The 12760-nt window shown below is 40.5% G+C and overlaps 1 protein-coding gene across 1 annotated transcript in view; it reads left to right on the top strand.

The window, feature by feature from the left end:
- LOC135707255 (sodium/potassium-transporting ATPase subunit beta-2-like) overlaps positions 1 to 12760 on the top strand; it is an 85389-nt gene that overhangs the window by 16230 nt on the left and 56399 nt on the right. The window contains exon 2 of the mRNA XM_065229050.1: positions 858 to 1098. Coding sequence (XP_065085122.1) covers positions 954 to 1098 — 145 coding nt within the window. The 5' untranslated portion in view covers positions 858 to 953. The remainder of the gene's footprint in view (positions 1 to 857; positions 1099 to 12760) is intronic.

The raw sequence follows: 12760 nt of genomic DNA, 5'->3' as shown, positions 1-12760 counted from the left end.
GATTGGCATAATCATCTTCATCATGTTATATCATCTTATTTACAACAGCTTTCCTTATCGTTGTGACAAGCAAAGAATTTTCTGAAATCAAAGTCGGCAACACCTGCACTGATTTCAATAATTTGAAAACAAAACTCCGTGTCGCAATCCAATAATATCTATTACACAAATTTACATTCCAAACAACCTCATAAATTTACGCCACACTGGAATGTTACTAAACATCAATTACCTACATTAAATTTCTTTTCACCACGTGCTACTGGTATGCTGTTACCAAATACGCATACAATTTCAGCATCGTTCTTGTTTCGAAGCTGGACGACCCTAGTTTATATAAGTGATATCAATTTAAGAGATGAAGTTTATCCTCCAATGCTGTAGGTCCATCCAACTACAACAAAGACAAGCTGATTCCAAAGTCATAAACAAAGCCTAGACTGTGAGACGCCAGCTAACAGTCCTTGCTAACTGAACCGAATGTGCTTCTACTAGAAATTCTACATGATGCGTGCGTGCTCTAGTTTCCAAATTATCATATAGGCGGGAGCAGGGTATAATACGACAAGTTGATTTTTTCTTATTTTACGATTCAAAAGTTTTCCATCCAGAATTATTATATAAGCTGCTGCTTTAATTTCAATTGGTCGTAATACACCACGTTCCTCTACCCCCTAACCTACCACCCACTCTCAGATCAATTGATGCAATCAAATTTAGTTGGGCATTTTTCTCATACACACACGCACAATCCAGTACAGCATCGAAAGCTCAAAAGTAAGAAGCAAACAAAACATGGAGCATATCATTTACCCCTCCGTTTGGATTTTTTTTTTCGTTTTCCCTGATCAATTTAGAGGAGAGTCACGTCGCAAGGCAAAACGCCATTAATAGAAAGCCCCAAGTAAATAGAAGCAGCAGTAGCAGAAACCCGAAAGAACGCACCCTGCAAGATGCCTAAGCCAGTAGAAGAACCTTTTGACCAGTTCCAGCAGTACTACCGAAGTCCGAATAAAATGCCGGCCATGGAGAGCTTTCGGCTCTTCCTGTGGAATCCATCAGAGGGGGAAATTTTTGGCCGGACACCCTCCAGCTGGAGTAAGTATTCATTATGCATGATTTCAATCGATATTATCACAATTATTATTACCACTCAGATAAGTACACGGATGTTATCATCATTTTGACCCCTTTATTAAATTAATTTATTTGGAAGACTCAATTGCGTTAGCTTTACGGAGCCGAGTTTAGCAAGAAGAACTTAGTACTACATTGAAAAGGGTTAAAAAGGGTAAAATTGTTGAGGGAAGGATGATCTTCAAACAAGAAACAATTGAGTTAGTCTTCATGAGGGTACATCATTTTGGAAAAAATGGTAAATATTGATGAATGTTTAGAGGTCGAGTCAATGATTTGAAATTTGTGTGAGAATTTCTATGGAAGAATTTCAAAAATCACTTATATCGATCTAACTTTTCTGCTACTCGTCCAAATGTTGCAAAATTATATTTTGTTGTTGTTATGGTAATGACAAAACAACCTATTTTTGTAACAATTAGTTTCCCAACATACCACGTAACATATAAATGCGAAAAAAAAATACAAAATTGACAGACAAATATGTGCAAGACAATACCACCAATTTAAACACATTTTTTTTTCTTTGATTTGTTTTCCATCGATCTTGTTTTCCGTGCTGAGCACCAATGCTACCGACACTAAGGAGGCAGCTTCCACACCTGGACTCTACCTATCGACCCATCAACTCATGAACCGGGGACCAACGGCTTTACTTCCCTTCCCAAGGAAGGCGTGATCAGAGATGTTATGCCTAAGAACATCCCGGCGGCGCCGACTGGGATTGAACCCAGGCCTTCTGGGGTCAGAGGTTATCACGCTTACCACTACTCCACTGGCGCCACTAATTTCAACACAATAACAATATGATTGTTGATCATTGCCATGACAATTTTTTTGTAAGATATTGTTTATTAGGTCTTGCAATAAATAACATATTCATGATGTTAAAAAAAATATGTCAATCTTCTAGACTTAAAATGAAATCTAGCTCACCTACATCGATTCTATTATAATTATTCACATTGACAAAGTTGATGTACTTAATAAACGTTTTTAAAATATAATTTCTTCTCGCTGTTGTCATGCTAGCAGAGTTGCGACCTATCACAATCACGAACGTCAAACAGCTGATTGTAGTAACGCTTTGTAAATTCCTATTGATGTGCTCGTCGAAGCTCTCTCCATGACCATCAATTAAGTTGACGAAAGAAGTAAAAAACAACTGGTGAATGTTCATCTCACTGCGTCCTAGCAAGAAGTACGGTCGACTTGTTTCGCGCTCCGTTGTTTTGGAAGTTTTCTCGGTATTCGCTTGATATAAATTATCAGTTTTTTTTTCTCACTAAGTGACTCCTGGCATAGTTCCCGGTAAATTGATCGAAAAGTGAGTTTTTTTTTTAGTAGAAAGTGTCATTTTCGGAAAGATTAATCCGTGCTATTGGAAATTCGCGAACTAATTTGGGCATCATCGTTGCGTGGTCACGCATACGCGCTTACGCATACCCGCGCACGTATCATCATCATCGAGTGTGAGCACCCGTTTCTACATCTACATCGTTCATCAATCATCGTGCGCCTGTGTGCGCTGAGTACCGAGCCTCGATCAAGTGCACCACAACGAAGGTCATCCACGCAGCGCGTCTCTTCCAGCCATCTGCGTAAACGCCTACACATATAACGCTCGGTGGTAGTAGTATAGAATTATCAGATAAGTTTTTGTTTTTTTTTTTGTTTCTTTTCCTCCCCCATTAGTTAAATTTTCATTTTGTATTTCTGTGTTTGTAGTGTTTTCTGTGTATTGTGTCTGTGCGTTCAGTGGGAGAGCGTTTTGCGCTCCCACTAGTTGAACAAAATGGATGTTTTGTCAGAAGACGACATGGATGACCATTCATCTAAGAAAAATGATGATGTCATCCCTGGTTCGTCGTCTCAGTCTGTCGATGGGCAGGCTGAGAAAAGCAGCAGATTGCGGGCCTACCCGAATGACTCGACTGGCCCATGGGTTGTCTATTTTCAGCCCAAAAACAAACCCTTGAATGTTGTTCAGATATCTGATGATCTGACAAAGCGATTCTCTGCCGTGACCGAAATAACGAAGGTTAGGCACAACAAACTTCGTGTGACCGTCGCTAACCTGAAACAGGCCAATGAAATTGCTGTTTCCCAATTTTTCACACTGGAATATAGGGTGTACATTCCAGCCTCTGATGTGGAGATCGAAGGCGTGGTCACTGAGGCGAGCCTGAACCCCGAGATACTGGAGAAGCAAGCGGTTGGCCGATTTAAGAACCCCTTGCTTCCTCCGGTAAAGATACTGGCCGTTCATAGAATGAAGTCAGTATCGCTCAGCGAGGGTAAAAAGAGTTTTACCCCCACAGACTCGTTTCGGGTGACCTTTTCTGGATCTGCCCTTCCTCAATACATCGATCTGGGAAAACTTCGTCTTCCTGTGCGGTTGTTTGTACCTCGGGTCATGAACTGCCAGAATTGTAAGCGGTTGGGACATACGGCCTCCCACTGCGGCAACAAGGCACGCTGCTCCACATGCGGGGAGAAGCATGAGGATGGCGCCTGCGCAGCTACTGCACCAAAATGCGTGTACTGCAATGGAACTCCTCCTCATGCTCTCTCGTCGTGCCCGGCGTACAAACAGCTCGGGGACAAAATGAAACGCTCCCTTAAGGAACGTTCCAGGCGGTCTTTTGCAGAAATGCTTAAGACAGCCACGCCATCGACCAATGACAAAAATCCCTTTTCTCTTTTGTCAGATGACGAGACTGACTCTGACTTGGCTGAGGAGGGAACTTCTTTCAGTTTTCCGGAAGGTTCTGCACGGAAACGAAAGCGCATCCGTTCGCGGATTGTTGCAAATAAAGAACCCCAAATCAGCTTGCCCAAATCAAGGAGTGGTGGAAAAAAGGAGACTTCTACTCCTCCTGGATTCCGCAGAACTGACTATACCCAGGATTTTCCACCTCTTCCGGGGACATCCAAAACCCCTGATGCCCCAATTTTAAGAACAGAAATCCCTTCTTCATCTGGGTTGTTCTCATTTGATGACATTGTGGACGGTATTCTCAAATACCTCAACATTTCTGATCCTCTGAAAAGCATTGTCCTCACATTGCTTCCCACTGTGAAATCCTTCTTGAAGCAATTGACTTCAAAATGGCCCCTTCTTGCAGCTATCATCTCCTTCGATGGATAATTTTCCAAACGAGGTCGGGGATTTGATCACTGTTCTACAGTGGAATTGTCGAAGTCTTATTCCGAAATTAGATTCGTTCAAGTATTTAGTCCATAACAATAATTGCGATGCATTTGCCCTCTGTGAAACATGGCTCTCTTCAGAAATTGATCTCCATTTTTATGATTTTAACATTATTCGATTGGATCGTGAGGATTCACGTGGAGGAGGGGTACTTTTGGGGATCAAAAAGTGCCATTCCTTCTATAGAGTGAATCTTCCCGAATTCCCCGGTATTGAAGTTGTCGCATGTCAGGCTACCATTAAAGGTAAGAGCGTTTGTATTGCTTCTGTATATATTGCTCCTAGAGTCTCTGTTAATCGCAAACAACTTTTCGACATATGTGCGGTACTTCCCGCTCCATGGTTGATCATGGGAGATTTTAACTCCCACGGTACAGGCTGGGGGGAGCTGTACGATGATAACCGTTCTACTTTGATTTATGATCTCTGCGACAACTTCAACATGACAATACTTAACAATGGAGAAGTAACACGTTTGGCTGGTCCATCCTCGAATGGTAGCAGATTAGACCTCACCTTTTGCTCTAATTCACTATCGTTGGATTGCACTTGGCATGTAATCCAGGATCCGCACGGTAGTGATCATCTGCCGATCAAAATTTCGAATGCCAGTGGGTTCAACTCGTCAGAATCCGTTAACGTCGCGTATGATCTAACCCGTAACATCGATTGGACTAAGTTCCAATCCGCGATAGACGATACAGTATCGTCAGTGGAAGAGCTTCCGCCGTTGGAGGAATATAATTTCCTCTCTAATCTCATCGTCGACAGCGCACTTCAAGCTCAAACACGACCGGTGCCGCGATCGTCTATTCGTAAGAAAACACCATCGCTCTGGTGGGATCAACAATGCACGGAGGTTTACCGTAAAAAGTCCGACGCGTTTAAACTTTTTCGGAAACGCGGAACACGCGAGCATTTCGACGCATACACATCTCTTGAACGCGAACTCAAGAGCCTCATCAAGGCCAAAAAACGGGGTTACTGGCGGCAGTTTGTAGACGGATTGTCGCGCGAAACGTCTATGAATACGCTTTGGAGTACGGCGCGAAGAATGCGTAACCGGTCTACTAACAACGAAAGCGAGGAATGCTCGGATCAATGGATTCTTAAATTCGCGCGAAAAGTGTGTCCGGATTCCGTGCCGTCGCAGTTGATTCCTCGCGAAACCGCGAATTCGGTAGACGAAATCAGTCAGCCTTTTTCAATGGTGGAACTCTCACTCGCTCTCCTTTCGTGTGGCAATTCTGCCCCGGGATCTGATAGAATCAAGTTCAACTTGCTGAAAAACCTCCCAGACGTCGCTAAGAGGCGCATGTTGAACTTGTACAATCAGCTCTTGGAGCTCAATATTGTTCCCGACGATTGGAGACGAGTAAGGGTGATAGCCATTAAAAAACCTGATAAACCCGCGTCGGATCACAATTCGTATCGGCCCATCGCGATGCTGTCGTGCATTCGGAAATTGATGGAGAAAATGATCCTTTTTCGCCTCGACAAATGGGTTGAGACGAACCACCTTCTTTCAGATACTCAATTTGGTTTCCGTAGGGGTAAGGGAACGAACGACTGTCTCGCGTTGCTTTCCTCGGAAATTCAGTTAGCTTTTGCTAAGAAAGAGCAAATGGCTTCTGTGTTCTTGGATATCAAGGGGGCTTTTGATTCAGTATCCGTTGAAGTTCTTTCAGAGAAACTCCACGCTTGTGGATTGTCTCCATTAATGAATAATTTTTTGTACAATTTGCTGTCAGAAAAACATATGAGCTTTTCTCATGGAAACTCTACAGCTTTTCGATTTAGCTACATGGGTCTCCCCCAAGGCTCATGTTTAAGCCCCCTTTTGTACAATTTCTACGTTAGAGAAATTGACAATTGTCTTAATGACAATTGCACGTTGAGACAACTTGCAGATGACGGCGTAGTGTCTATCACAGGGCCAAAAGAGGTTGACCTGCAAGGACCCTTACAGGATACCTTGGACAATTTGTCTACTTGGGCTATTCAGCTGGGTATCGAATTCTCCAAGGAGAAAACTGAGTTGGTCGTTTTTTTCTAGGAAGCATAGCCCAGCACAACCAAAGCTTCAACTTTTGGGTAAACCGATCACTCATTCCATGTCTTTTAAATATCTCGGGGTCTGGTTCGATTCCAAATGCACCTGGAGATCCCACATTGAGTATCTGAGACGAAAATGCCAACAAAGGATCAATTTTCTCCGAACAATTACCGGAACGTGGTGGGGAGCTCATCCACAAGATCTTCTGACGTTGTACCGGACAACGATTTTATCGGTTCTAGAATATGGTTGTTTTTGTTTCCAGTCGGCAGCTAAAACCCACATCATCAAGCTGGAACGGATCCAGTATCGTTGTCTTCGTATCGCGTTAGGATGCATGCACTCGACTCATACTATGAGTCTCGAAGTGCTGGCGGGCATGTTGCCACTATCCGTCCGTTTTTCAGAGTTATCTCTGAGGCTCCTCACCCGTTGCGAAGTAATGAACCCACTGGTGATCGAAAACTTTGAGAAGCTTCTGGAGCTAAATCCTCAAACATGTTTTATGACTTTGTACTACCTATATTTAACACAGGATGTCAGCCCTTCAAGAAATATTCCCAATCGTGTAGTCTTCTCCGATTTCGGCAATTCAGTGAATTTTGATTTATCTATGACGCAGGAAATCCGCGGAATTCCAGAGCATCATCGTCCTATGATTGCTCCGTCATTATACGCTGCAAAGTTTGGCCATGTTGATTCTGCAAGAACGTTTTTCACAGATGGATCTCTAATAGAGAAGTCCGCTGGTTTTGGTGTATTTAATGAATTTCATAGCGCCTCTCGAAAACTTGAAGCTCCTTGTTCTGTGTATGTGGCTGAACTGGCAGCAATTCACTACAGTTTGGAAACTATTGCTTCACTTCTTCCACACCACTACTTTATTTTTACGGATAGTCTCAGTTCTGTCGAGGCTATCCGTTCCATTAGGCCGGTAAAGCACTTCTCGTATTTTCTCTTGAAAATACGAGAACTGCTTAGTGCTTTATCCGTGCACTCTTTCATCATCACCTTCGCGTGGGTCCCTTCGCATTGCTCAATTTTGGGCAATGAGAAGGCGGATTCACTTGCGAAGGTGGGCGCTATGGAAGGTGACATTTATGATCGACAGATCGCCTATAGTGAATTTTTTTCTATTTATCGTCAGCAGTCGCTCGTTAGCTGGCAACATCAATGGAGTGAAGGGAGCTTGGGACGATGGCTACATTCAATTATCCCTAAGGTGTCGAAGTTTGCATGGTTCAAAGGGTTGGACTTGAGTCGAGACTTCATACGCGTGATGTCTCGTCTCATGTCCAATCACTATTGTCTAAACGCTCACTTGTTCCGTGTGGGGTTGGGAGACAGCAATCTCTGTGAATGTGGACAAGGTTACCAGGACGCTGATCACATCCTTTGGTCTTGTGCGGAGTATCGTGGAGTCAGATCACATTTTTATGATTCCCTTCGGGCTCGAGGTAGACAACCTAATGTTCCAGTTCGGGATATTTTGGCTAGACGCGATCTGGAGTTTATGAAACTCATATATGTTTACTTTAAGGATATTAACCTTAGATTGTAAGTTTGATTAACCGTGTGTTTAGTTTGTATTTTGTACGTGTGGGTTTTTTTTTTTTTCAATGTTTGTTTTCAAGATGAATAGAAATAATTTCATGCTTTAGGATTAATTAAATAGTTGTATCGTAAACCACATTTCAAACCTCCTTCTTCCCTTTTCCCATTCAAAAAATTGTAAATCTCCACTAACCTCGAGACAACCGCGAGTACTCGGTCCAGTTCCTTTAACTTTAAATTTAAGACAGTAATAATGTATAACGCAAAGGATAACTCGGCTCTGTAAAGTTTATTCGATTGAGCCTGTACAAATAAAGTAATTATAAAAAAAAAAAAAAACTGGTGAATGTCGTCTTCGGTTGTGATCCTTCATCAATCTGGTCATTCCTGACAATCACGACACTCATCTGTGCTCGTTTTGAAGCAATTGCTGCTTTGCTTGCTTACGTGAGTGTGTTGGTGAGTGAGCCTTTGTTGTGCTTTGTTTGTAACTCACACAGTCGCGCCTGTCGAGACGAACTTGGAATGCGTAGGCATTGTTTTCATCAGTGCTGTGCATTATCATAACGGTTATTGTACCGTGACGGTCATCCTCGCATAACCGTCACATCTCAGCATATCACTTGGAAACACCTCTACCTCACTAGACCGTCTTCATAAAAGCCATCCATGACAGCTAGATTAAATGACAAGGATAGAGTAGCAAAATCATTCACTCACTGATCATTTCTCTTGGGCATTTATAAGTGGGAAGTGAGAATAATGGTCCCTCATTTTCCTGTTTTTGATAAAAGTTGTTGAGTTCAGAACATACGAAACATTCATTTTTTTTTCCTTTGGTTTGTTTTTTTCCGTCGATCTTGTTTTCCGTGCTGAGCACCAATGCTACCGACGTGCCAGGAAGGCAGCTCCCACACCTGGACCCTACCTATAGACCCATCAACTCATGAACCGGGGACCAACGGCTTTACTTCCCATCCGAAGGAAGGCGTGATCAGAGATGTTATGCCTCAGAAAATCCCGGCGGCGCCGACTGGGATTGAACCCAGGCCTGCTGGGGTGAGAGGTAATCACGCTTACCGCTACACCACCGGTGCCGTTACAAAACATTCATTTTCCTTGTAAAAAAATAAATATGTGGGTGCTATTACGTTACAATGTCGAAACATATCCGTTTATCTTCAAAAATTCAATTTCTTAACATGCAAATTAAAGCCACTTACACTTTTTTTATGATCCATTGGCAATATCAATTCTCTTTTAGGTACGCGTCATTGTTTACGATGCTTAATAAATCTCAAAACTGACACAACTCACAATTTACAAGCTCACGAGAATTTCACTGTCAAAACAAATATCTTTTCAACGTCATTACATTTCGTGCGAAAAGTGAAGCGAAAAATCTTATATTTTTGAATCGCTCCGAAAAATCGCAAGGATCATCATGAAACAAATTAGTGCTAAACCGAACTTTTTGTCAGTGCAAACATCAACCTGAGCTGGGTTTTAAAAGCAAACGGTCAAACTGACGTTTGTCCGAAAACAAGCAGATCCAATCTTGATATCCAGATTGTAACTGAATAATAAACGAATTCGCTATTATTTTTAGCGCAGATTTGTTGAAATATGTTGCGTTTCCTTACGGACTTCAAAGTAACGATTTGATGTTTTCTTTGTTGATGGATACCAATGGTTGCTTGAATTGCTAGCCACAATTCCAATATTTAGAGAGGAATTCCTATTTACGCAAGGACTTTTTATTGGTTTTGCTTTTCACGGATTACATGATACTTGGGTTTCGGTAATGTGGATACGATATGTGATCAGCATCCTTATTCTTGGAGCTCAAGCGTCACGGTATCCGACAAAATGAATAGCTGCAAAATCTCTATCCATGAATAAGCATTCGTGACTGCACGTAGTACGTGTTCATGCAGATATGAATTCTCACAATTATAATTACTGGTATAACGCAGGATAAGACTTTTTCCTTGATACATCACAGCTATCGAGTCATCCGTGATTTTGGAAGGGGAATGACTGTCATAACCGTACTTATGATCGAAATGAGATGACGGTCAATTTATATGTCTGATTATTTTTCCTCGGTGATATAATGGTAACACAAGGCAGATGTTAGTGATATTGCGAATGAGTGAGGAATCTCTTTTGTCAATCTAAACGCTGTCAATACCGTGATGCAACTCAGAACTGGTTTTTATTTTCTTCTGTCGTTTTGCTTTTTCTCATGATCGTACTGCAGAAATCTTCACTGTTTTCGTTGTGCTTTTCATCATCAGCAGCGAGTGTAACGTTTTGTTTTTGGTGATTGTTTTTTGCCATAGAGCTTTTTGACGTTTAATCGGCGCACACTACTGCACCATTTAAATCGAACGAGTGCGAGCAAGAGGGAAACAAATTAGTGGGAAAACAAACCGTGCATTCATCCATGTGTGCTAGATAGAGAAATACGATTAAACGTCAAAAAGGTCTATGGCTCTACCTCTCACTGGGTGACAAAACGTTCTGTCAGCGATAGTCGGTTGATGCGTAGACGAGTGTCACGTGAGACTCAAGATATTTTGCATCACTGCATGTGACTGCTTCGGTGCACTTGTTACAAGAAATAAGTGCACCGAAGACATCAAAACGATTTAACTGAACCATGCACTTTTATCACACTTTTTGAATTTTTGAGGCTGTCCAGTTGCAGATGCAATCAGCAATATTAACCGAACTGAAAAATCTATAAAAATTATCCTTTCACAATTTATTACATAGTTAATTGTTATTTATGCTTAAAACTCTCTCATGTTAACAAACGCATTGTTCTGTTATAATATGACTTAATTCAATTTTTAATATACACATTTTGTTTGAATTTATTTAAACTCAATTACAATAAATCTAGATAGAGCTGGAAATAGGGCGAAACAGCTTTTGTAAACAATGACTTCTGTCAATGATTTCTAGGAATTCAAGTCACTCTTACGCAAACCAACTTAACTATCAGATAGGGGAAGCTTTCCCATATCAAATGGTGACGTTGATTTTCCTGGGCTTGACTTTCTAGAAATCATCGAGAGAAGACATTGTTTACAAAAACTGTTAAGCCCTAATTCCAGCTCTATTCAACTCAATAAGAAATCCTCTGAATATTTTCTAATCAGAATGCACACATGGCTCACATTTTGATAATTCTCGCTGCTCGATTGGCTCAAGATGGCCGCTTGCGTGAATCTCTGTATATAGGATTACTTGTTAAGATTACCCGGAGAAAAAATACTACCCAAAATTTGAGTTTTTTTATTTTACTTAATTTTGAGTTGAGCCTCTCACTTGCACTCGTTATTGTTGTCAAAAAAGAAACGAGAGATTTGACCTAACGGTATAATTCAGCTAATACGTTACTTTTGAGTAAATTGCATATTTTCAAATTAACGTGAATTCAACTTAATTTTTGGTAGAATATACTTAAGAGTAAGTATTTTATTTTTGCTGGTGTTAAATGGAAACTACTACTTGCTATGGAAACCAATTTGGCTGACAAAGGGACGCGCCTTTGGTGGGTGTTCTCACTATTCGAAGGGTATAAATAGCGGGACCTTTCAATTAGAATCTATTCCTTGCGATGAAGGAAAGAATAACAACTGTATCAAAATCGAATACTTTTAGAATCTTATTTTAGATGCTTATTTAAGAAGCTGACGTTAGAAGCTTATTTTAGCAGGTTATTTAAGAAGTTTATTTTAGAAGCTTCTTCTAGATGCTTGCCCGTCGCTTCGCTCCTCCGACTAAAATAAAACACAGGCTGGACAGTAACCCTTTTCTCGTTCATAAACCGCATCACACCTGACTGGGGACGTGCTTAGGCAACTAGCTGATCATTCGATTAATGGTGTTCAGTTTCCTTTATACGTACAGTAAACTGGGATATACTACAAAAGTTCTATATAATTGCCGCAGAAGTTTAATTCCTGCAACAACATTTAAAAAAATATTAATGGTTTCGGAAAACGAAAATAAAAGCAAATTAAAGTTCTTTAAAAACAGATTTGTAAATGTATTATATTATAAAGATCATAGACTAATAGACTAATTTTTTTTTTATTTATTTATTTTATTTATACAATACAAGAATAATAGCACAAGTAATCTACTAATGATTTTCAGAGTATATGCTACTATTTCACTACCGATGTACCTATTAACCTAACTGAAGTAGTTGCTGCATAAGTTTTTGAATGTTGTTAAACTTCTTGCTGTCTTGCATTCCCTTGGTAGTTCATTCCATAATCGAATCGAATGATAGCGAAACGATTCACTTTAAAAATGTGTGGAGCATCTTGGAATAATTAAAACACTTGACCTAGAAGATTGTGAGTTAATAAAGAAGTTTCGAAGATATATCGGACTTTCGTTTAAAATTTTAAAAGATTGAATACACATTCTAAGTTTCATGTAGCTGACGAAAGTGTAGTCGAGTAATAAATTAGAAAAGTTAGAAATGTGACCGAATTTCCGCAGGTCGTATACGTATCTGGTAATGGCATTAAATACCAAGTTTAATTTCTTTGTATTTGTCTTAGAAGTTAAGCTAAAGAGAATATCCCCGTACAAAAATAACGGAACTATCAAGGATCTACCCAGCTGAAGTTTTTTTTTTAACTCTTTATTTGTTCCAAATTCAAAATAAACTACATTTCATTTTAACCTAGGTGCTCCAGTTACTACAGCAACTGACCAGCCTTAATTGTTATGATATATATCTAAGTGTTTTTATATTGTTCCTGCCTTGG

The sequence above is a fragment of the Ochlerotatus camptorhynchus genome, unplaced genomic scaffold, assembly GCF_037179485.1.
Source record: "Ochlerotatus camptorhynchus isolate MF236.1 unplaced genomic scaffold, CSIRO-AGI_Acam_v1.1 ptg000306l, whole genome shotgun sequence".
NCBI classification, from domain to species: domain Eukaryota; kingdom Metazoa; phylum Arthropoda; class Insecta; order Diptera; family Culicidae; genus Ochlerotatus; species Ochlerotatus camptorhynchus.
Note: the sequence above shows the minus strand (reverse complement) of the source record. Positions and strands in the feature narration are given on the sequence as shown.